Below are 25,893 nucleotides of genomic sequence, written 5' to 3'. Positions count from 1 at the left end.
CTGCAGAGTTGATGAAAAACCAGCTTTTCTGGCCTTTCAATTTGTTACACCTCAATTTTACTTACATTTTCATTCATTCAAATCGACTGCGAGTCAGTCTTTTTAGTTAATCACTACTAGACTTAACAAAAATGGGTGTGGGTGTGCTAAGGTATAATATAATAAACAAAGAATGTGGCCATGTAGAGACAATGGCTCTGATTCACAAATGTCTTTCCTTACTTATACGCCCCAGTCATCTTAAAACCGTAAAAATCAATAACCTTCTGGTTGACATGCTGTCTTAAGCAGTTTTGGTGTGTCGACCCAAAACTGGGTCACATTTCTGTGCGGAACAACATTTTTATAGTAAACTATACGATGAGCATAATATGGATAGAAAAATTTATAACGGAAAGTAACCAAATATTTGGGTGGTTGACAAATAAACAGCACGTCTCCTATGGTGTGACATAGCAAAATGTTTGAAAAAACTAATAGTAAAAATCTCATAATAATATATTATGAATAATTTGTTTTCTAAATTTCTGCTCTCACACCATAGGACACATTTACGATTTATTTACCAACTACCTGTTATTGATGGCTCTGTATCTCAATAAAACTGTTAGGGTGCAAATTCACCTGTCATTTAGTAATTGGATGAAATGAGCACTAACAGAGATGGAATGCGTGACAAGAGCAAAAGAATATATGACCCAGAATATATTAAATACAGGTTCACTTGGAGAAAGATGTACAATAAAAGTGATGAATAACCCAAATCACTCAAGCTACGACTGTAATTTGGCATCCAGTGTCACATAAAATTGTTGATGCATCATGTTGTCGATGTTTGTGAAAATTCTGTTACTTCTGTGTCATAAAGAAATCTTTGGGAATTTAGACAACTGTTCAAAAGTTTAAGGTGACTTGAATAAAATGTTTTTCGTGATCTTAAAACCTTTTGATCTGAAGACATAAAGGACATAAAGACAGGTGGAAAATATAAATAGTTCTAACTGTGCCAACAAATTAATTTCTTTCATTATAAAACAAAAATTTTATTTAAAATATGTGTTTTGGACGATGTTTTTTAAATGGACGTGTTTCTTTCCAATTTAAGGCAAAAGTTACTTGGAAAATGCTAAAAAGTAGTGCTAAAAATGTACAGTAATTTTTTTACAGTGTTTTGATGAGTTTACTATTATTCTAAAATGTGTACAAATATTGTGTGTAGGTCGGACAGACAAACAAGCGTACATATATTATATATATAACCTTCAATGAGTTTCAACACCTGCTGCTCTCCTCCGTCTGGAATTGTTCACAGCTCTGCCTTAACTTCAGAATAATTACATTAAGATGTTAATTTGTCTCAATAATTCTCTAAAATAGACTTTAAATTAACATGCGTGACTCATCCAGAATCCTTTCATCTCTCTCATGGAGGGGGGAAATGTCTTCAGAGTTTTCAGCTATGAGCTGTGGATGGGGTGGAGCTAGAGAACTGAATATATACCGGACCGCTTCAGTGAGAATTGGCACAGCGAAAGAAGAGCATCTTCCAGCAAAACACAGACACTCTCCAAAAACAACAAACGAGCAAAGCCAACATGTAAGTACTCAACTCTGATGATTGGTTTATACTGCACAAATTATTTATATTTGAAAAACTTTTTTTAACGATTTTTATCCAAAACAGGAAAAAAATCTAAAGTATCTTCAACAGATTTTTGGAAACACATGCTAAAATTATTTTACTGTACATTGTTTATGTGAGAGACTTTATGAATAGTTAAACAACAATAGTTGCACTTGCCATTTATAGTGTCTTATCATTTATTCTCTGTCAATCTCTCTCTTTCTTTTTTCATAGGATGCCTTTTGTGTCAAAGTGCCCATACAACAACGTCTGCACCGTTGGACGCTTCCCAACCGTGAAGCTGCGGGCTGACGACTGCCGTAAAACAGCATGCGGCACATCCATTTGTGCCACACCTTGCGCCAACCCGTGCGCCAACCCTTGCATGAACCCATGCGCTAACCCTTGCGTAAACCCGTGCAACATGCCTTGGGCAAACTCTTGGGTTAACCCATATGTCACCCCCTACTCTAACCCATGTGTGAATCCATGCCCAAACCCATGTGCCAGCCCCTGTGCCAACCCCTGTGCCAGCCCCTGTGCCAACCCCTGTGCCTATCCTTATGTAAACCCTTGTGCTAATCCTTGTGTAAACCCCTGCTCTAACCCGTGCAACTACGTTGCGCCATGCCGTGAATACAACTCCAAGGAAGTTGTCATCAAGGATTGTGCCGATGACTGCCTAACCAAGACAGTCTGCGGAGGCGATGGTAAGTGTCGACAGCAATGCATGTAAATGTAAAGTTTTGCTTTGAATAATAAGATGCTTTTATGGTCTTATAATGCATTTGGTATTTTCTGCTCACAGATCTTACCCTTCGGGTGTGTAAGGTCGACCTCCTCAAGTGCAGGACTGGACAGAATCGACTGGAGCATCGCACCAACTGTTTCTTGGACGAGCATCTCATCGTCCGCAGAGGACAGTGTTTCAATATGTGGATCGATCTGTCACGGCCATTTAATCCAACCTGTGACCAACTTCACCTGGAGCTGAAACTCGGTCGGTTTTTATCCCCATCATGCGTCACATGAAAAACGATAAAAAATGGACACACTGTAATATCTTGTTTGTGTTTTACAGGCCACGTCCCATCAATCCGGGACGGCACCTATGTGATCATTCCATTAGTGAGCGAGTTCAAGAAAAACTGCTGGGGGGTCAAGATTGTCGAACAGGGACAAAACCGAATCAAACTGTGTGTTAACTCGGTGCCAGGCGCATGTGTGGGACGTTACAATCTCAACGTCGTGACGCACTGCCAGGGGGGCCGATACACTTCACCGTGCGTCCCTGACAATGACATCTACATGCTGTTCAACCCTTGGTGTAAAGGTATGAAGCATGAGAGGATTTAATGGACAATGTGGGTGTTTACGGGGAAAACAATGGTGCAGACTGAACGATTTTGATATACGCTGCTTCACAGAGGACTGTGTGTACCTGGAAGATGACTCAGAGAGAGCCGAGTACGTGCTGAGTGACATGGGCAGAATCTACTATGGAACCAAGCAACAGATTGGCTGCAAAACATGGAACTTTGGTCAAGTAAGAGTCACACAACAAACACCAAAGAAACGCTTTTCTGCTAAAAGGAAACATTTCTTGATCTTTTTCTTTTCCGTTCTTAGTTTGAAGAGGGAATCTTGGGTGCCTGTTTGTATGTGTTGGAGAAGAGTTGTACCCCTTGCTCAGGATGGGGAAACCCCATTACCATCTCCAGAGTTGTATCTGACATGGTGAGGTCTACATTTTCTCACCCCGATGGCATCACAAACCCACGGTACAACAAACCAAACTTTCATCCATCTCACCTTCACAGGTTATTTCCAACAAAGAATGCGGTGTGTTGATGGGTAACTGGTCCAGCTGCTATGGAGGAGGAATCGCTCCTACAGCATGGTGTGGCAGTGCTCCCATTCTGAAACAGTACTACAAATGTGGAGGAGTGCCTGTCAAATACGGACAGAGCTTGGCCTTCGCTGGAGTCACTAACACAAGTAAGGGATTTTGCATGAAGGACAAAAACAAAACGGGATGTAAGATGTAGTAAAATGTACTTACGTGTTTATGTCACCCTCTAGTGATGAGATGCTTGGGCATTCCCTGTCGTCCCGTTTCCAACTTCCTGTCTGCTCACGACACTGACGTCTCCTTGACAACAGACATTTATTTAGATGAGAAATTCCAGCTGATCGATCACCTGAACCGCGATTCAGTCTGGTACGATCGTGTTTTTATTGTAACATTATCAATACAGCCTCAAGAGTTTTATTGTCATGTTCATGTTAAAGCAGTCAGTTACAATCACTTCAGTTAGACCGTAAAAAAGATGGACGACGTGTCCTTATTCACTTCAACTGTTTTTTATTTCTTTTTTTTATTAATGGTTAATTAACCATAACAAATACATGAGACAAATACAAAAATAACAATAATAACAACAACAACATAGCATAAAAGAGAAAAAGATAATGAAAACTATATACACAGGGGTATTCAGATTAACAAACAACATTGTATACATAAAACATAAATAAATAATAATAAAAAATCCAAAAAAATTAAAATTCAAGGCTTTACAATAGTCCACCGTTTATTCACTTCAACTGTAAAAAAATGTAGCCCAATAGCCGATGACGTCGTTTTGAACCGTAGTAAACGTGAGGTGGAGCCCCGCCCACTCAATCGTAAACGAAGAAATCCTCTTACCACCACGCCGCTTTTTAAAACATAACTAACTAAAACCAAACTTATTACAAAAACGAAAACTTGAACATTCATCCACGTGATAAGAACTAACTTAAATGACAGATTTTTTTGTTTTGTAGCGGATTTTCTTAGTTTGGAGAGTGATTCCCGTTAGTTTACATGAGGAGTTTATTAACTATATATTACATCCACGCCACCTGGGGGCGCTCAATACCTCTGCAGAACATCTAGCAGCCACAAACTTAAAGAATTACAACTAAATAAAAACATGAACATAAATGTAAAAATACATGTAAACAAACATGTGCAAGGTATGAAAGGAAATGCGTGCAAAGTAATACAATTATAATGGACACTGCGCAGTCTAGACTTATAAGATAAGGTTAAGATAAGATCGCATCAATTGCATTTGTGACGTTACAAAAAATCTTTAAAACGATAGGAACTACCATGTGTGGAATGAGGCCTGGATGACCCGATCAGACCTGCCGTGTGGCTTTGGAGGTTGGCAGGTGGTGGATTCCACACCTCAGTTGACCAGTAATGGCTTCTATCGTTGCGGCCCCACGTCTGTCGGAGCCATCCGCAGCGGCCAGGTCTTCCTGAAGCATGACGCTCCCTTCCTGTTCGCTGAGGTATGTTTGTTCCTTACCCTTTCCTGATTCCTAAATTTGTTTATATTTGACTGGCAGTCACAAAACATATATTTTTTTACTTGGACCGTTAGGTGAACAACGATAGAGTCTACTGGCAGAGGAAATGCAATGGAACCTTTGGTGTTGTTCATCTTGAGAAGGATGTTGTGGGTCACTGCATCAGCACCAAGGCTGTCGGCTCAGATCAGCGTGTAGATATCACAAACCTCTACAAGCACGCTAAAGGTGAAATTCTGCCACCAAAACACACAGATTTTCTTTAACCCTAACACAAACAGCTATGCTTTATAATGAAAATCATCACAACTCTCTGTGCATCCATCAGGTACGGAGGAAAGGTGCGTTGCTTTGGACACGGCCTGTCGCTACGGCGCTAAACGATGCGCACATCAGCTGCCGTGCGCTGAGGATGTTGCCGTTAAAGTCACCATGCAGGGAGACGGACCATGCGTGGGCAAGGATGCCGTGCTTTGCATCAATCTGAAAAACAAATGCAACTCAGCTCGTACCCTCACCCTCCACAGCAAAGCAGCGGCCATGTACCACACCGGAGTCCACAGGGCTTTCCTGAAGAAGGACCAGACATGCTTTGAGCTGAAGGCCTCTGAATGTAAGAAACAAAAAAGTCAAAGTTAAATGAAAATGTCTAGCTGGTAAAGTGCAGTTTAGGAAACATTATTTCTTGCCCCACTATAGGCAAGACTCTGGAATGGACCCTGCGTTACGACGAGTACAAGGAACATCTGTTGGACCACGCTCCTCTGACGCTCCATCTCATTGGACACGTGGAGCAAACTAAACAAGTTGTGGCCACCCAGTTCCACTTCAGGCTGCGTACACCGGATCTGGTTCTCGCTGTGAGTTTGTGATTTGGATCGCCTGTATTGTAAGGTGATGATAGGGTATTTTATTAATGAACTTAGTGGTTCTTCTCAGCCTGTATGTGATGCCATCATGGGCAAGGAGGTGCCAGTGAAGGTGACTTTCCAGAACCCGTTGCATTGTCCGTTGAGGAATGCCGTGTTCCGTTTTGAGGGTCTGGGAATGAAGCATGCCAGAACTGTTTCTTATGGGTAAGCGGATATTTTTTTAGTTCACAAATATGAATAAGCAATAGAAATGGATTTGCACTATGCAACGTCCGCAGGTATAAAATCATTACTTTTTATTTTTCTCAGCGAAATCGCAAGCCAAGGCACAGTGTGCCTGACGGAGAAATTCGTCGCCACTCGATGCGGCCCTCAGAAACTTCTGGCATCACTCGACTGTCCTCAGCTCACTCAGGTGCACGGATGTGCCAACATCATTGTCAAACCACAATGTTAAAGCAAGCAAGCAACCAGCCGAAAGAAACGAAACGCCAAGTCACATGGAAGAGAAAGTGCTAATGATCTCATGAACCACTTAACAAACATGTCAGGGTGAAAATAATAATGGTTTCAGAAAGTCGTGCTTATAGAATCTTTTACGCCAGGAGTCTTTTCTTCCTGACAATCTTTTTCTTTTAAAATTGCATTTTGGGACGCAGCACTTGTGTTATAATAATCATAATCTACTTTCATGTTTTCTTTATTTGTTGGATTTTATCAAGCAAATAATTTACTTATTTGATTGAAAACCCAAAGATTCAAATGCTCTGGTAATGGTTATTCTGTCCTCTGTGTAGCCTCAGCTCTAATAAAAGATTTCAAGCATACTAAATCATGTGTCTGTTTGTCATTTTCAAAACAAAATTATTTCAAACATTAAATTATTTGCACAAAGATAAAGTACATAAAAACCCACAAAGACTAAAACTCTGGACATCGCAACACTAACAAAACCAACAGTGTTCGTTTGGTGGAACTACTCGTTCTGAAAAAGTGCAGAATGTTTAAAATGTTTACAACAAACCATCTCAGTTTCTTTCAAATCAAGTTGTCTTAAGAGACAGTTCACCCAAAAAGGAAGATTCTGTCATCATTTACTCACCCTCAGGTTGTTCCAAACCTCCATGAATTTGTTCCGATGAACACAGAGAAAGATATTTGGAAGAATGTTATTCATTTCAATTTTCAGTTCTGGGACATCATCCACGACAATAGAAGGAATAAAATATTGTATTTTTTGTTCTGTTGAACACAAAATGAGATATGAAGAATTTAGAAAAACAAACTTTTGACTACCATTTAATTTGTCCTTCTATGGTTGTGAATGATGTCCCAGAACTCCCGGAACAGAAAATTACTACCATTCTTCCAAATATTGTTCTCTGTGTTCATCAGAACAAAGTAATTTATACAGGTATGAAATTACACGAGGGTGAGTAAATGATGACATAATTTTAATTTTTGGGTGAAGTATCTCTTTAAGAAAATATGAGAACCTAAGACGCATCAAGCTATTCAAAATGGGGTAATGCTTTAAATTCTGCTCTTATTGTATAACCTTAAAATGAAAATATCCAAATGCAATAATTTCGAATCATATTTTTCCAGAACAACGTTTATGTATTGACTTCTGTCATTGGTTTCCAAAACATTTACAATGCAGAACATTGGTTAGCTGGCATTAAAAGATAATAAAATACATTTAAAATCAGGGAAAGCAAAACATTTTTAAGGAATGATACCAAGTTTAGTGTTAAAAACATATACAATGAATTAACATTTAAGTCTGCTGTCCGGTATCAGCGGTCTCCAAATTCCATCCAGTTAACCAGGTGAACGAACTGCGCTCAGTGCATTGTTTTGCATCCCTGAGGAAGATCCTGTAGTTTTGGTCTAAATCCAGTTTTAGAATAAATCCAGTTCAGAGCACGGTAGTAGAAATTGCCATAATAAATCCATGGTTACAAATGACACGCTGAACTTCATTTCCTTCTTTTAAAAATTCTTCACGTTGAGCAGGACGGAAAACATAAATATTTTAGTGTCTTATGTGTTGAAACAAGGCATTAACCCAAGAATCACAAGCATGAAGGGAACTTCAACGAGGCCACAAGGTCCTAAAAACTGTTTGTCTGACAGAGACTCTGTCTCAGGATTGGTGCGATGGTAAGATGACTCGCTGCTCATCTATTCTTTTTTCCTGGGAGCGGAGGATGAGACTGAAGAAGTCTTCGTCTGGGACTGTGGGGCCTCTGGTTGGAGGAGGTGGAGGAGCACATCTCTGATCATCTAGTCTGGATCCCTGCGCAAGAGAAACAACAAACTTCAACAACCCAACAATTCAATGATCCCCTTGTTTTTCTGGGATACCAACCTGGCACTTAATTAGCATATCGAAGAAGTCTTCATCTGGTTCTGCGCTATCTGCAGAGGCCATGAGTTTGCTCAGAACATCCTGACTGTGGCGCTGGTCCAGCCGCAGACCCGGCAGACCGCCCACACTGGCTCGCTGCTCGTCTAGCCGGCGACTTCGCGAGCTCACCAGCAGGTCTAGAAAATGCCCGGGCTGTGCCGACGCGTCCGCTGCGGACTCGGAAATAGCTGAATGAGGAAAAAACAGCACAATGTGGCTCAAATAGCACAAGAAATTTGGGAAGTATAGGCTTTGTTGTGTTCAAATCAACAAAACTTATTTGTCTAGTGCTTTTTTTGGACATTTTAATGCCAAATTCTCACATATTGCACCATTGATCAGCTATAAATTGTAACATTTTTTTGACAAAAACTTAATTACTATGATACCTTTGGGCTGAAATATACAGTACTCTCCCCTGATTTGCAGTCCAGATGACTCAAAAATAGTTGTACAAGTTTGGCCAATCCGAGTTGACAGATTTCACAGAAAATCGTGTAGTATGTAATGTATGGAATTTAAATGGACCCAAAACTCACGCGCATGGAATCCGCGCGCGCACGCGCTATGCAAACGCGCATAATGACAACCACGCGCGGAAAGCTGCTCCGCGAGGGCGCATTTAAACTCCGCGAGCGAGCAGAACAGTATCCGCAAGCGGAAAAGAATCCTCGCGCGGGCGCATTTCTGCTCCGCGAGCAAAAACTCAGTCCGCGAGAAGAGGCTTTGACGAGCGCGCGCGCGATTCTCTCTATGCTCTCGCAACTGCTCAACACTTGCTCGCTCGTTGAGTTGACTTCTGAGACTTTGGAGGCGGGACAATGCATGTTAAAAGTTACCAATCAAATGAGGTCTCCGCGCATTTGATTGGTAACTTTTAACATGCACTCACCTACATGCAGTCACCTACAGATTACATGTTTTACTACCCAATGATTAGTGTATTACCTTGCCTTAGCTATGTGTTCGTGTTTTAACTAGTGACATTTTGATTTCTTACATCTGTCAACAAAAATTATGCTATATAATATAGCAGTTAATCTTACATGTCATGTATGACCTATTTAAAACATACTATAATAATATAATTAAATGTCTCCTGTAGTCATTAAATTTGAGTTATCTAATATCTGTTTACTGGCATAGCCCGTTTTAATATTTTCAAAACAAATAAAGCAAAACAAATAAATTATTTAAATTAAATTTTAGAGAGTACATCATATTGTAATTTATAATAACTTGTGCTTTGAGTTATACTGTTGTAGCCATTTATTAATTCTCATTTTATAACAATTTCATGAAAATATTAACAATACAAAAGCAATTATGAATACACATACCAAACTATTTATTTCTAACTTCCTGTCAAGATGCCAAATATGTAAATCCAAAGCCAAGGGCATACATAATGTAACCCAAGTTTAAAAACGGAAAAAAGTATCGTGTTATGCCAAATTAAGACGTCTGTACAACGGGTAAGATACATCTCGGAGACTGTAGGTGAATGCATGTTAAAAGTGACCAATCAAAGGATCAGAGAAGTCTGCCATTGTCCCGCCTCCAAAGTCTCAGAAGTCAACTCAACGAGCGAGCAAGTGTTGAGCAGTTGCGAGAGCATAGAGAGAATCGCGCGCGCGCTCGTCAAAGCCTCTTCTCGCGGACTGAGTTTTTGCTCGCGGAGCAGAAATGCGCCCGCGCGAGGATTCTTTTCCGCTTGCGGATACTGTTCTGCTCGCTCGCGGAGTTTAAATGCGCCCTCGCGGAGCAGCTTTCCGCGCGTGGTTGTCATTATGCGCGTTTGCATAGCGCGTGCGCGCGCGGATTCCATGCGCGTGAGTTTTGGGTCCATTTAAATTCCATAGTAATGGGACAACTATGATTTTTTTCGCATCAGACTATGATTCCATCCAGTCAGAGGACATCAAAACAGACAGTCAGATAAGATAAAACAGATACAATCTACTCAGATTTAAAAGGTTGTGTAGTTTATTTCAGGCATTATAATCAGAACAATGTGTGACCCTGAACAACAAAACCAGTCTTAATTTAGATTTTACACCATCTTAAAGCTGAATAAATAAGCTTTCCATTGATATAGGGTTTGTAAGGATCTGACAATATTTGGCCGAGATGTAACTATTTGAAAATCGGGAATCTGAGGGTGATTTGAGAAAATGGCCTTTAAAGTTGTCTATCAGAGGCGCTGTAGCAGGCCGTTGCTAAGATGAAACAGGTTTGTTTTAACGCTCTCTATTGGCTTACCGCTGTAATGAGGTTGTGGCGAGTAGATGAACCCGAAAGCTGAAATTCTAAGCTTTACATACATACCAAACTTGAGTGGGTAATTCCCAAAGAGCGGGCAACAGCGAGCAGTTGTGATGTATGTACGGTAGGAAATTTACAAAATATCTTCATGGAACATGATCTTTACTTAATATCCTATTTGTATTTGACCCATACTATATTTTTGGCTATTACTACAAATGTTCCCATGTTACTTAAGACTGGTTTTGTGGTCCAGGGTCACATTTGGTTTCTATTTCAGTGGCATTAATTTAGTTAGTCACGCCCACTTTTAAATAGCCCAAAATCTGTACATCAAAAAACCTTTGACATTCTCTCATCCTTCAAGCATGTGAATCTGTTTTAATCTAATGCAGGGAAAACAGCAGCACAGGTAAGACAAAAAGCCACAATCTACAATTGTTTTGTACTCAATAGTTCACACACAGTACAGGTGAATTCACATGACAGCTATTAAATCGCTTCTAATTTGCATAAATTTCCATTCTGTTCACCTGAATCACAAAACAAATGGTTGTTTTGCCATTACAAATCACCTTCAATGTAAACACACATTGCTTTACATCTTCAAAAAATGAACACCGAGTATAGCACAGGTATGTATAGTTAGGGAGACGGGGCTGACTCACTTTTCCTCATTGCTATGGGTGGGGTTTCACAGGGGGAGGAGGGGACGGCAACGCGGCTTATGGCATCCGCTAAAGAGCACCTTTGGTCATCCATGCGGTGGCCTTGGAAGCGGCTTAGAAGGTCAAAAAAGCCGTCGTCGCCCAGAGTGTCTGGTGCATGCTACGGAGAAGACGATTTTAAAGATGTAGCACCAAAATGCAGATATTGAGCAAACGGTTATTTTTAAAAGTGAAATGTGCCGGGTTTTCTACGTTAAAATACTTCATCTTCTAATGTGAATAAAGACCTTTGTAGGTTGATGCAACTAGAACTGTGTTTATCACGGTATACTGTATTGTACCTGTGCGTCCATAGGAGCTGATGGTGTCTCACCACTGTATTTTTCCGCTGGCGTACCGGAGCTCGATCCATTCATCTTGTGTTTCTTCCTGCTGAAGCGGTTGATGAAGAAAAGTTTGGATGACGTCTTGGCTATGGATTTAGTCGGCGTTTTGGTTTGCTGGGGGGCTGTATTCTCCTCACAGGACTGTCCCTGTTGTTAAAGTTGTTAAAGTGCAAAATGTGAATGGAAGCAAAGGCTGTGGCAAAACATGTCTCTATTCCTATGCCAACAAAGTCCATTTTAGTTGTCTGACTTTGTGTATCTTTTGTGTGTTTGATGTCTCACCGTATTTTTGTCAGCGCTGAGTTTCATGAGCTCCATGTTCTCCATGCTGAGTCTTCTGCCACCTCTGGATCTTCCACCTACAGAACCAGGTTGAAAAAAACAATTAACGCAGTTTATATGCGCACTGAGAAATGTTGTTTCTCTGAACCATGTATACTGAAAGCTGTCGATAACGACAAAGCAGCAATTTTTAGAATACTGATATATTGAAAAAAAGTAAAACACAACAGTGACGTTTCATTTAAAGACAGTAGAAGTATGAAGTTGATGTCATTTTTTATTTTGACCAGCAGATGGCACTGTCTCCAAAAAATAAACTCTTGGTTATACTAGGAATTGTATAAGTTTTAATGAATGAATGAATGAAAAATTTATTGGTGGAATGTCATTTGGCAGACAGGACCCAATAAAACGCATTTTCAGCAACTTGTGCCAGTATTACATTTTTGAACATGTTCACAAATATAGTGAAATATGTTGAAAATGACTTTGAAAATGGCTCAAATCAGACAATTCACGTTTTGCTTTTGATCTAGAAATTTCATCAAAGAATTGGCGTCTAAGGGTAGGTTGGGGTTAGATTAGGATTGGAGTCGAGGTTTAATAAATGCTAAAGAATATAAATGTGATCGAAGATCTGTGTGTGGTTTACCGGGTGGACTGCCGTCAGAAGGAAGAGTCTCAATGAAAGAGCTGTTTGGGCTCGAACTTTGTTTAAGACCCAAAACCAGCTGGAGATCCGATACGTTCATTCTCGCCGTCAGCTCTCCACTGCGGTCTCCAATCTGAGCAACACACATACACAAAAAAGCACAAACAAACACATAATTGAAAGTGATGTGCAAGATAACATAAACACACTCGATTCACACTGCACGCAGAGGCCACATTTAAACCCCTAAACAGAGAAGCATCAAAACATTTCCTGTGCAGAGAGGAAGAAATCTGTGCATCTCATCTCTCATATGGCCACACACATTTGTTTCACTATATTAGTAACGTCTGTTTATAGAAAATGTTTTGCTTATTAATGCAAATAGTAAAACTTTCTCACAAGTAAAATTGTTTGGTTGTCATGATATTTCACTCTGTTAGTACACTTTGTTAGGACATATGGCCGTCACACGCACAAACCTCTTTTGAGATCTCCAGATGTTTATGGGCAAAGATCATGGCCTGTTCGTGGTTCCCCAGTGCCGTGTAGGCGTTCCCTAAACTCCAGCAGGCTCTTCCTTCACCAATCCTACACGCATACAACAGCAAGACGATTACACAGGAACCACAGCTAAAACCAGTATAATTCGTCCCCTATCTCCTATGTAGTGCACTCTATCGAGTGTCCGACATTTTGTAGTGTTGTCCGAATTCTGAGTAAACAACTTATTCCCTACATTTGTTCAGTACTTTTTACCCACAATGCATTCTGATTTTGACTGTACATCCGATGTACACTCGCTCACTCATATTTCCCATAATACAACGCGAATCAACCGTCTGATTAGAATCAGCTGGAGGAGAGTGACCGTTAATGCCACGAATGTGCGTTTATACACTTGTGTTCATTCCTGTTGACAATTATTTTCTACGTTTTGAGAATAAACAGATTAAATGAATGTTATATATAGCAGTGTTTTATTTTAAATATATTAAGTAATTTTACTAGACGTAATAAATGTGATAGTAAATAAACGTGGAAAACATTTGTTTTGTTCTCTTTATTACAAAATAAAAAAATAAACGTGACAAAAAATGAACTTTTACAAAACAACCCATAAAGCCACACAGGTGTAATATACGATGAATGTCCGTGACCGTCCTGTCAGAGGCAGGATATATTACGTCAATGTCCGAAATGGTTCACTCATTTTCATTCACTTCTTCCCCATATAGTGGACTATTTTAGCATTCGCTATATAGGGAATAGTGCATGAGTGAACAAGTGAGCGAATTCAGATGCAGCTTATGTCTGTTTTATTAGCCTTATTAGCATTTATTTTAATTGTTTTATGATTATCTCCTCCCATTGTCAGTAGCTTACAATAGTGCAAAAAATATACAAATAAATAAGATGACAAATAATTTCTTTATTTGAAAAAAAAAAGCGTCAGAATACCTGTCCTTTAAATCCTGAGCTATGGTGAGATGTTTGAGGTGATAGTCTATAGCTCTCTCATAGTCCTGCAGTAAAGTGTAAGTGTTTCCCAGACTGTAACAGGCCTGAGCTTCTACAGCGCGATCCTTCAGCTGCCGGGCCAACTGAAGAGTCCGTCTGTCAGAAAAAAAAACTATGGTAAACCAAATATAGGGTAACACTTTAGAATAATGGTCCGTTGTTAACAAGTAACTACGCAGAAAGTAATAGGCAGTACTACATGAAATATATCTCTATGGATAGGCTATATATGTAGAATATATACATTCATGTTTTGGTATTTGGCTTTTGGTATTTGTATTTATTCATAAATTAGTTTCCACAAACAACCTATTTTTTCACTTTATGTACGTTAATGTTGAGATTAGTAATTAGTTGTTTTTTCTTTATTAATTGGTCATAGTTCGCAAGTAATTGTCAATGATGGCATTTTTCTTTAGTAATTATCAAATACCAAATAAGGAACTACCTTTGTCCTAAATTAGCTATTACTTACTGCTTAGTTAATCTTGCTTCTATATTAGTTAATAGTATTAAGGTAAGTGTTAATGTAGTACTGCCTATTACTTTCTGCATAGTTACTTGTTAACAACAGACCATTATTCTAAAGTGTTACCAAATATACTTTAGTTGTAGCATAGTTACAGTATTGTGGATTTGTAGCCCTCTAGTGGCCAAAAGAGGGTAAGAAGTTTATACAAGATTTTTAAATACCGTGGTATATACTATCACATCACTAGTACCATGGTATGGATAACCTTCTTTGTACCACAAAAAACACCACATTGCTTTTTTTCTTTAATACATATAAAGAGATATAACTTATCAATAAGAAATATATTTGATCTTTTATCTGCTCTAATTAAAAGTATACAACATATTGAAATATGCACCGTTAAATCCCACCTGAAAAAATGTTGTATTATAATATTTACTAGAGACACAGCAGTATAATAAGTATAACATTTGTAAGTATATAATACAGTATTCTGTAGTATTAACTATAATGAATTGATAAACTGCACAACATACTACTGTATAGTCTATATCTATACAGGATTTTTATATCTTAAGGATTTACTATAGTAAATCCTTAAGTATACTACATTATTTTTCATATGGGATTTAACATGATATATTTTAAATTTGTACATATGTGAATGTTTTGTGGAATGCAACTGAGCCAAAACCAACACTTCTAATTCAAAGTTCAACCACAACTGATTAAATGGTGTCATATGGAGCTGTGGCCTAGTAGTTAACTCATTAAGTCACTGAAGTGAACCGCAGGTTCATACATTTTCCAGGAAGATACATTTTCTACCCGCCATTTCCCTTCCCGTGTAACTATAGGCCTGTCTTTAGTACGTGACTTAAAATATCGCTGCTGTTCTTCTGAAACCTCGCATCTCCATATTTTGTGATTTTTATTTTGTGCCATAAATCATTATAATTAGTCACCCTGTGTATTTGTCACTGGGTTCTACAAATATCTAACCAACTTTGAGAACACAATATGTTTAATCTAGGGCTGTCAAATGATTAATCGCGATTAATCGCATCCAGAATAAAAGTTTGTGTTTACATAATATATGTCTGTGTACTGTGCATATAAATAAATATTTTATTCATGAACATATACACATACATGTATACATATTGCATTTATTATTTACCAATAATGTAAATTATATATAAATGTTTATAAATTATTTATTAAATATATGCATGTATGTGTATGTTTTTATAAATACAAAATAAATATGCACAGTACACAGACACATATTATGTAAACACAAACTTTTATTCTGGATGCGATTAATCGCGATTAATCGTTTGACAGCCCTAGTTTAATCACTTAATAAGTACAGTGTTGTTTTTCCGGTGAATTTGGCCAGCCGAGGTTTCGGAAGCACGGCGACGATATGCTCAAAAAAATAAATAAAACTGAAACAGTTCACCAAAAATTAAACCGACTTGTAATGTTCAGCTGCGACCTCAAACTGCCCGAGGAATATGTATGCATTTCCAAGGTTGCAGTACGCTCTCCTCTCCGCCGCCCTGTCTCCAAACTCCTTCGCAATGAGGAGACGCTGTGAAAATAAAAAAAAACATTTGTTTTCTTCATACTTAATCCTTAAAGCAGTCCTAAATGCTAATGATGCACATTTATAAACAAGACTAGTTTCATAACTTAGGTTTACAAGGTAAACTACTCTTTTATTCTTTGTTATTGTATGCTGTATCACATAAGTATTGCACAATAATATTTGTTCTGCGGTTTATTGACAACTGTCAAAAAAGAAAATACCTGCTCATGTGCAAGAACAGCTTCCTGGAAGTTTCCCAGCAAATAATGCGAGTTGCCAAGGTTACCATAGGTCCTGCCCTGCGCCGCTCTATCACATAACTCCTTAACGAGGGCCAGATTCGCTCTTCACACCGGGAAGTGGAACATTGAGGAGATTTAGAGGACCAGTAAAGCAATGCTTAAATAACAGTCCTGAAACTTTGCTTTTACATACAATGAAAGTAAATGGTGACCGAGTTACAGAAAAGACACATGAGTTTCACATGTGTCCACGTGTGTACAACATGTGTTTAACCCATGGGATCACATGTAAAAAACTCATGTGAAGAACATGTGATCACATGTGGAGAAATATCACATGTTGTACATGTGATCCCAGGGGTTTTTACATGTGGTTTCACAAGGGAATTTACATGGGATTCACACAAAAAAGTTCCAAAAACACATCTTTTCTGTAAGGGCAAGTTTGGATCAACATTGTAGGGAGTAAATGATCACACAATTGGCTTAAGATGGACAAAACATTGAACGTCGACTTGCTTGGTCTCCCTCAACACAAACTCACTCGTAATACTCCGTGGCTTTCTTCAGAGCAACGTGTGCCTCCTCCGGAAAATCTCCAGGGTCCATACCACTCCAGCATATGTTCTTCCCTTTGGCGTGGTACACGTTCCCATAATTATACAGAGCCCGAGCCTGCCCCACCTACAGAAACCACACACAGAAATACAGACAGCCGGTTATACAAACCACACAGCAGTCAACCCCCGGAAACCTCACCGATGACACAGCTAAAACGGATGAACGCCTTGCATTCAAACAAACGTGTGGATGATTAAAATTGACCCGAGTGGTGTCTAAAAATCATTTTATGCATGTATGTACTGCAGTGCCGACATTAAAAAAATGTGAATAACATGGCGTGAGAGAACAATAAGAGTCTTATTTTACACACTCGCCTTATCATGAAGCATTCTGGAAATGTCCAGGTGTCTTTGGCAACAAACCGCTGCCTCATCATAGCGACCCAGAACCTTTAAAGTATTTCCGAGGTTACCGCTAGCTTTAGCCTCTCCCAGCTGATCTCCAATGGTTCTAAAGAGTGCAAATAACAACATTTACACATAAACATACAGACCACTTACAAACTTTGAGAACATTGTAGAATGAGACCTGGTCAGGGTGAGGTCATGCCGATGATATTCAAGCGCTTTGTTATAGTCATGCAGGTGAAAGTAGGCGTTGCCTAGTTGACTGTAGATGGCGCTCAAGATCTGCAGGTCTTCAGTGCCCACCTGGATGGCCGATTCGAAAAACGACACACCAGCACGGTAATCGCCTACTTTGCACAAGCGCTCACCTTCCAGGGCCAGCTCTAGACATGAGGCCTCCATCCTGCAGGGGGCAGTACAGAGAGTAAACACAGAGAATAAACATGATAACATGGGCAGTATGGCTTTGTTAGTCCCCGCGATAAACGCAAAAGACTGACTGTGGTATAGATATATGTGTATGCCACACTGGCCACTGTATTGTATGACAACAGCGCCGCCATATTGGGGAGGGCAAGACTGTCCTATAAACACATTGAAGTGAATGAGGGAGTCGGATTTTATGAGGATAAAAGCACAACGTTTACATTTCTCAACCAATAAAAGTATTTTGTCAAAAGGAGTTGTAAAACCTCAAGCTTTCAAGCTTGGGCATTGAAACCGACATGCTATGTACAGTCACAGAAAAAATTAAAAGACCATTTGAAAATGATTTTCATTTTTTCTGAATTTTCTACGTGTTTAGGTAAAACGATCATTTTTGTTTCATTCTGTGAACTACTAAAAATATTTCTCATCCATTTCAAGTAAAATAATTCTATTTGCATTTATTTGCAGAAAATGAAAACTGGAGAAACGGGTGAAATTAACAGAAATGATGCTCTGTATTTTCTCAGACCTCAAAAAAGTTCAATTTTTTGTATTTTTTGTATGATAAACTGGATTTTTATCACAGTTTTCATGTGTCTTGTCACGTGTCAGTCTTTCACATTGCTGTTGGGTGACTTTATGTCACTCCTGATGTTTGATTTTGTTCAACAGACACAATACATCTAGAAATGCTGATTGACTGAAATACTGTAACTAAAAAACTGCAAGTATTAAAACCAATAAACAAAGATATTGGAAAGAAAAAGTACAGTGTCAATAAAGCAACGGGAAAGTATAGAACATTGCATGGAGTTGTTCAAGCGGGGAAAGCAAATGAAAAAATAACACCAACATCAAAGGCTCTTGTCAACACAAGTTCAAAGAATTCGAAATTACGCTAAAATTACTTCAAGCCAAACTGAACGCTGTAAGCCTTCCAAAGTTTTGTCACTTTCAAAGGAATGCAAACACTCCATCTATACACAGTTCTTCAATCTTCAATCGAAATTTGATATAATGTATTCAACTCGCACTTTTTCTCAGTCTTGGTGCGCACAATCACGCACAAACACACACACTTATGCCAGCGGTTTCAGCATCAGATAGCTCATAAGAGAACTATGATCTAGTTCACTTGTTAATTAAGTCTGAAAATCAACCTCACACAGAGCATGTTTGACATTTACCAAATAAATATGCGAAATGGGAATCTGAAAAGGACACTTTGCTGTGGGCAGGGCTTGTTTTTCTTCTAAAAAGAAACCAAACAACTGACAAAATGTCTTCTATTTTTGATGACCATATCGTCCACAAAATATCATCATGTCTTCAAAAACACATTTTAACAATTTCCAGAAATAATATGTAAACTATACCTACAGTAAACACATTTACAACTTTTATGATTATTGTTACAAGCCTAAACATTTCACCTTTACACCCCCAGAATATTGTCAAGGGTGCACTTCGTTTGATTTGGGCCTAACACCTAGCAACCACCTAAAACACCCTAGCAACAGCAAACTACTGCACTAAAAACATCATCTGAACAGCAAAGCAATGACCATATCCAACAACTGTCGAGAACCTCTCAAGACAAACGTTTTACCTTTTATTCTTTTTGTGACATCTAAAGCACTGTCTAAAGACAGACATCTCGATCTTTCTGATGACTTTCTCTCCTCGGCCGTGATGGAGATGTCCTTTAATTCTCCATTGGGTACAGCGTGAAAGCCACCGCTTTGACTGCCTAACGGTAAGACACATCACGATCTGACCGTCCACTTCCAAAAGAAGTCCAATTCCAGAATAACCCCCCTTTGAGAGACCTGTCACAACCTCCGCCGTGCCACGGCTTAACCAACCGAGGCTTTAGCAACCCGAATGTTTTGTTGACATCCAGTGGAAGGTAACGGTGCGTTTCGTACACATGCACGAAAGGGAAGTCAAGGGAAGCTTAGCTAAAACATGCCCGTGTCATCTCCGGACACCTGATGGCAGGTGTCAATTCCAATTACGGGTGACACCAGAGAGATTATCGTGCATAGAGGCAGACTGAGCGATTGTTATACAAGATGTTTGTATATAAACTTGCTTGGTGGAAAATACGTTTATATTTTCACTATAGTAAGCCAGGACCCTTAAAGTCAAAAACCACAAGTGTACGGCAACATTTGTGCTTTGTGAACTTTACAGAAACAGTCATGCAAGGCCATACTGGGAAAATCCATTAGACAGGGTTAAATCCTGCGCTTTGGTCCGAGTGTCCTCAGCAGAGGGTTGACAGCCTCCACGTGTTCCACTTTTTTATCCTCAGTAAAAGAGAACCAATAGCTTTTCTCCACTGACCGATTCAAAGGATTTATTTCCACTTCCCATGACGTCATGAGACATCAGTTCATTGATACTCACTGAAACAGCAGGACATATGAGGCCGGTGTCGTAGAGCTTGTTTCTGAAACCTTAACATGACTTTCAAGTTTGTATGACTGTCTTTAGTTGAACAACTTTATATTCAAATGTAAACAATGTGATCCCAATGCTAAATAGGTGGCACATTGATAACTTATCATTGGTTGGTTCTTGTCACAAGAAGTGAGAATCAATGAGATTAAAGTTAATAGAACAGTTCACCCAAAAATGACCTCGAGTTGTTTCAAATCTGTATAAATGTCTTTGTTCTGATGAACACAGAGAAATATATTTGGAAGAAAGCTTGTAAGCAAACAGACCTTGGCCACCATTGACTACCATAGGAGGAAAAATTACTAAGTGCCCCAGAACGGTTTGCTTTCCTACATTCTTCAAAATATCTTATTTTGTTGATTTGGATCAACTTGAGGGTGAGTAAACGAAGACAGACTTTTCATTTTGCGTGAACTGTTCTTTTGAAGTTATCAATGTGCCACTATATTTGATTACTAGGAGTCTGATCAGCGTGTTTGCATTTCGATTTCGCTACATAAACTCAAAATATGAATCGTTTCCTCTCACAAACCCACTGTCACTTTGATTACTTGATTAGATTATTTGTTTCAAAGGTAACATGACAGCATTACGATATAAGATTATATGTTTGTGTTCAATTTAAGAAAGTCAGTCATACATCTAGGACAGCATTAGGGCTGAAACGATTCCTCGAGTTACTCGAGTAATTCGATTACAAAAAATCATCGAGGCAATTTTTGTTGCCTCGAAGCTTTGTTTGTTTAATCCATTTAACTACAGTACACACGGAGCGCTGCGTTCCCCCACGGACCGTTATTACTGACGCACAGCCCGCTAAACTCTATTCATGTTACAGGGCTCTCATTTTAGGCTGTTCACACGCTCACACGTTTGTCTCATGCTGATAAATAAGTGATAGCTTATTGAAATGGTGAACTGCTATTTTACTTAGTTTTAGTCTATTTTGCGAGTGAAACTTGTTTTCCGGCTGCATTGAGTCCATCAAACTAGATGCGGACTAGTGGACGCCGAATCCTGTTATTTACACATGTCATCTGGCTGTTCTGCGTGTCTGCGTGAATGAACTGCACAGTTTAACGTGCTACACGCGTGATGCTCATAAATTTGTCTGCGTCTGCGCTGAATGAGGACATGAACTTCACCTCCAGAGTTGCTCTGAGAGTTTATTTCAAGAACATTTTATGGTTTGAGTGAAGAAACAGACATACTAAAAAATAAGCGCCTTCAGACAACCTGCCAAAATAAAAGTCCGGTTAACTTGGTATTTTATGTGGACAAATATATTACTATTTGATAGTAAAAAAAAACTTAAACTAATTTAGATAAACTAAATGCAAAGTTAGTTGTTTACCTTTGAAATTATTCTTTCTATTTTTATTAATGTTTCTTATTTATACATTTGTATTATATTGCATTTTCAATGTAATATGGCAATGTAATTTATTAAATGGGTTAACTTTTCACAGATATTAATGTATGCAATTTCAGCAATAAAACAAATATTTTTTTCTAAAAAGGAAACAAATTAGTTGTTCATTTTAAGAGACCTGTATTATTTTCTCTTGTATATTTAGTATTTCTCTTTAATAAAGAAAAAATATTTATTATCCGAATACCCGATTAATCGATGGAAAATCAGTAGAATACTATTAATAATCGATAGCTGCAGCATAGTGTATTATAAGAGAATTTGAATAGTTTCCTTATTCCTCCTGAAGCAGTATGACAGCATTTTAAATACACATTTTAACACGCAGCATAAATATAGACAATGACAACAAATAACAAAACCAACCCTTAGTTTGTTTCTGTCGTAAATGGCTTTTGAAGAACCTTAATAAAACAAACTGTATGGACTGCTTTGAGGTCTGTCCTTTTCAGAGCACGACAGTCCATGGCCATTTAAAGGGACAGTTCACCCAAAAATAACAATTCTGTCATGAATTACTCACTCTAGTTGTCTCAACCCATTTAAATTTCTTTGTTCGGATGAACACAAAAAATATACTTGGAAGAATGTTAGCAATTTTCAGTTCTGAGGCACCATTGACTACCACAGGAAAAATTATTGTATCTTTGTTCTGTTGAACACAAAAAAAGATATTTTGAGGAATTTTGGAAAGCAAACAGTTCTGGGGTACCATTTTAAGTCAATGATCTCCCAGAAATGTGAGTTGCTACCATTCTTCCAAGTATCTTTCCTTGTGATCAACTGAACAAAGACATTTATAATGTAACAACTTGGGGGGGGGGGTAACTCATAACAGATTTTTCATTTTTGGATGAACAATCCCTTTAAAACTATTTTGTAAGAAACACATTTTCTGTAAATGCTGTTTTCCACAGAAGAAAGAAAGTCATATGGGTGTGGATCAACACAAGAGGGACTGAATGATGACTGAATCTTCTAAAGTATCTTGGGAACTATTTATTTTAATTTTCCTCGTCGAAGCCTTAAAACCCTCCACCCTTGAACAATACAAGAAACACGACGGTGACAACAAATGATGACCCTCTATTTTAATCTTTAAACACGTCTATTAAATATTTACACAGAGGAGATCTCTCAACTAACCTGAGCCCTCATCCCACAGGCCCTGTATTACATTTCAACCCGGTTTATCTGATGGAAAAACAAAGGTCGCTCAGTAAACCGCTTATTAAAGAAAGATCAAATTTATAAAATTGCTAACTAAAACATTTATTTTTATAGGGTTACTTTGTCATAAGCACTAACAAACGAGATGAGATCGCGGGAGTGAACAAACAGAAATGTTAACAAAAACGATAACTATTTGAGTACAACAAAGCAAGACAAGTTTTATCTCCTACCTGGAACGGACATGAAACGTTTGCTCCTCGTCTTTTGCGATCACATCCATTTGAACGCATAGTAAGAATCCACTTTTAAAACAAAACACGATAGCAAACACTAAGGAGATTCAGCAATAAATGAAGGACTATGTCATTAGGATTATAAAACAAAGGACAAACATAAAAACAGAGCGCAGATGGTCATGTTTTAAGCGTGTGCATCTGACAGGCGTTGACGGTAAAGAAATATCTGTAAGAAACATGAGCCGGCCTCCACCACACACACACACGCACACACGAGGTGTAAGTAGCTAATGATTTCACTGGTGGGAAAACAGAATAATCACACGCTACACTTCCACCCTACATACTCATTCAGTTTTAATATGTATCATCTTGTGGGCGGCTGAACATAAGGAAGTCGTTTGACCTCCTCGTGAGCAACCATCCTTACATCAAAAGACTCCGTTTGCAGAATGGAAACTTCATTTTGTTGTATTTCTACTAAGTGAACGTAACACAGACATGTCTGACAAGTCAAGGAATGAGGAAAGCAACGTTCTGTTCAACGAAGTGTGAAACTAATCTTGATGAATCAAGTTTTATTTGTAGGGATGGTGACACATCACAGCTACTGGCCTTTCACAAAATTTCAGAAATGCAATTCTGCCAAATTTTTGAGAATGCCGCAGTGACCCTATAACACACTTCACAAAGGAGAATATGTGTCCTATTCCAAGGGTTATAAAGCGGTGTGGTGACCTTTTGTAATTTGTATGTAAAAAGTCATTATTTGCTGAAAATATTTCCCTCTGCCCAAGCTCCCATTCAACAGATTTCCAACAACTTCAGTCTCATCCACACACAAACCACCGACGGTTTTCATTGCATGGAGTGAAAAAATAGGCCTATTTCAGAATATCAGTCAAAAATCATATTTGTTTGCGTTTGTGAAATTCCTGGTATTGAGCAGAATTCTAAAGCCATTGTTCATTTTCATAAATGTAAACAACCAACATTCTAATACTCAGGAAAAGACATGCCGGTTCTCTGCAATGCTTTGTCAACAGAACATTCGCTTGATATGATTTGCAAATACTTGGACTACATTCGAGCAAAATGCTGTGATTATTTGTGTCTCAGTTGCGCCTCACTGCACCATCAAACCCAAGCCTTGTGCCACAAGTTTATCCAATACGAAAATTAACCATGGATTGAAAAAATACATTGTTGGGTTTTAGTCATACTTTTGGTAATAAATCTGCCAAAAAACACGGACACTACACCATTTTTATAATAAAACCACGGTTCATTCTAATAAAGGATGATGGGCATACACTGTTACACACTTTCTAAATGTATCTGCCAGTATTTCAATACAAAGGGAAGCGGGGAGCATTTGACCACATTCTCATAACCAAGTTCTCTCTACTCACCGCTGAGAGTTTCAAAACAGCAGTGAGTCACATACTGTAGGGTCAGTCAGAGCAACAGTGTATATTCCAGAATAAAAAGTCAGTCTACAACAGAATACAACACAAACGTTTGTGCTGTAAATGACTGCGATTCATTAAATCCATCATTAACTGGCAGTGTCGTGTAGACACAAGGGCTGCTGTGTCCAGTCTATTAGACGGATCTTATCCAGGTGTTCCTCATAAATTCTCACAGGAGGTTTCTGAACACAGGGAACTGTGGAAAACCGATTTCAGTAAATTCCCTTTGGGAAAACAACAGGGAAATTCCGCTTTTCGTAAAGTAAATGATTGTTATTTTGAATGCATTGTGTCATTATTTTGAAGCAACCTTCTCTTCAATTCCCATTTCTGTAGTGCATCCTGACATTTTACTTTAGAAGTTTATTTTTCATTCTTAATACGGATTAACATTATATTCTAATTACTGTAATACAATACTGTTTGGACCATTTTTATTAAAATTAGCATAAATGCCGCTACACGTTTGCTGTATTACACTATTTTATACCACTGTGCTTTTATTTTTACCATAATTTACAATAAATTCTGTATCATTACAGAATATTACATCATGCTACTGAACTTTTATACTATTTCAAGAATACAAATATAATGTATGCAAACTAAACAATACGACTACGCCTGAATATAATAAATAAATTATATCATTGCAAAACAATCACAAAAATAATGTCACAATGCAAAACATCGTAATGGTAAAAAATAAACAATTTTATTACATCAAAATATGCTTTCCCATATTTTATGTCGGAGTGAAACAAGACCTGTGGGCCTTCATCTTGGCATGTCTCGTGAGATTCATCCCTTTAAATTCATCAAGTGATACAAAGTAGAAGCAGATGAAATACTAAATATTATACTACAATGTTATGTTATTGTTTATACAGATGTTCATATCTCAACTGCAATACGACCACTGACGTGTCTTTATGATAAATAACAGACATAAATTGTTACTGTACTAATGAGAATCCCTGAACGACGCATATTTTAGGACACGAATAAAGAAGTTCATGCACATCAGTGGTGAGCCGTTTATGTACAAAACAGAAAGGAATAAATAAATCTAACTCATACCTCATACACTGTCAGATTTGTACAGTCTTGAATCTATAATCGCGTCACATGTCCAATAGTTGGAGAGTTTGTGGTTTGTGAAGAAGCATCGGTAAACTTTCTTTACTCGTACTCCGCCATGTTTTCTCAAGACACTTTTCTCTCTCCTAACTTTTTTTCGGAAAAGAGGAAAGCGTGTCTGGTTTGACACACCAATCATTACACAGGAGGTTCTGAGCGCCACGCCTCTGATGTCTGATTCTTCAACGAAGGGTTCTTTTGAGTCGATTCTTTTAAA

General features: G+C 38.4%; 2 protein-coding genes across 3 annotated transcripts; one reads left to right on the top strand and one right to left on the bottom strand.

Moving 5' to 3' along the window:
- The first annotated feature begins 1,541 nt into the window (after nucleotides 1-1,541).
- LOC130545172 (protein-glutamine gamma-glutamyltransferase K-like) lies at nucleotides 1,542-6,691 on the top strand. The gene is made up of 14 exons (XM_057319540.1): nucleotides 1,542-1,597; nucleotides 1,859-2,334; nucleotides 2,433-2,624; nucleotides 2,706-2,957; nucleotides 3,052-3,170; nucleotides 3,254-3,361; nucleotides 3,445-3,622; nucleotides 3,707-3,845; nucleotides 4,777-4,969; nucleotides 5,062-5,215; nucleotides 5,316-5,600; nucleotides 5,687-5,847; nucleotides 5,927-6,063; nucleotides 6,169-6,691. Coding segments are annotated over exons 1-14 (2,544 nt in total). The 5' UTR covers nucleotides 1,542-1,595; the 3' UTR covers nucleotides 6,317-6,691.
- A 746-nt stretch (nucleotides 6,692-7,437) lies between these two features.
- On the bottom strand, nucleotides 7,438-25,754 carry gpsm2l (G protein signaling modulator 2, like). 2 transcript variants are annotated; one of them, XM_057319554.1, is made up of 14 exons: nucleotides 25,617-25,754; nucleotides 17,510-17,731; nucleotides 17,296-17,431; nucleotides 16,902-17,041; nucleotides 16,337-16,460; nucleotides 16,003-16,118; nucleotides 13,987-14,142; nucleotides 13,008-13,116; nucleotides 12,526-12,658; nucleotides 11,874-11,950; nucleotides 11,547-11,738; nucleotides 11,206-11,365; nucleotides 8,234-8,460; nucleotides 7,438-8,161 (listed from the first exon to the last, which is right to left on the bottom strand). In XM_057319554.1, the coding sequence occupies exons 1-14, from the start codon at nucleotides 25,619-25,621 to the stop codon at nucleotides 8,009-8,011; spliced, it is 1,950 nt and encodes a 649-aa protein (XP_057175537.1). In that variant the 5' UTR covers nucleotides 25,622-25,754; the 3' UTR covers nucleotides 7,438-8,008. The 2 variants fall into 2 exon arrangements, with proteins under 2 accessions (XP_057175537.1, XP_057175536.1); XM_057319553.1 differs by lacking the exon at nucleotides 25,617-25,754 and adding an exon at nucleotides 23,059-23,255.
- Between the last annotated feature and the right edge of the window lie 139 nt (nucleotides 25,755-25,893).

This window comes from Triplophysa rosa, linkage group LG21 (genome assembly GCF_024868665.1).
Source record: "Triplophysa rosa linkage group LG21, Trosa_1v2, whole genome shotgun sequence".
In the NCBI taxonomy this organism is placed as follows: domain Eukaryota; kingdom Metazoa; phylum Chordata; class Actinopteri; order Cypriniformes; family Nemacheilidae; genus Triplophysa; species Triplophysa rosa.
The sequence above is the reverse complement of the archived record's forward strand: the minus strand, read 5'-3'. Positions and strand labels throughout refer to the sequence as shown.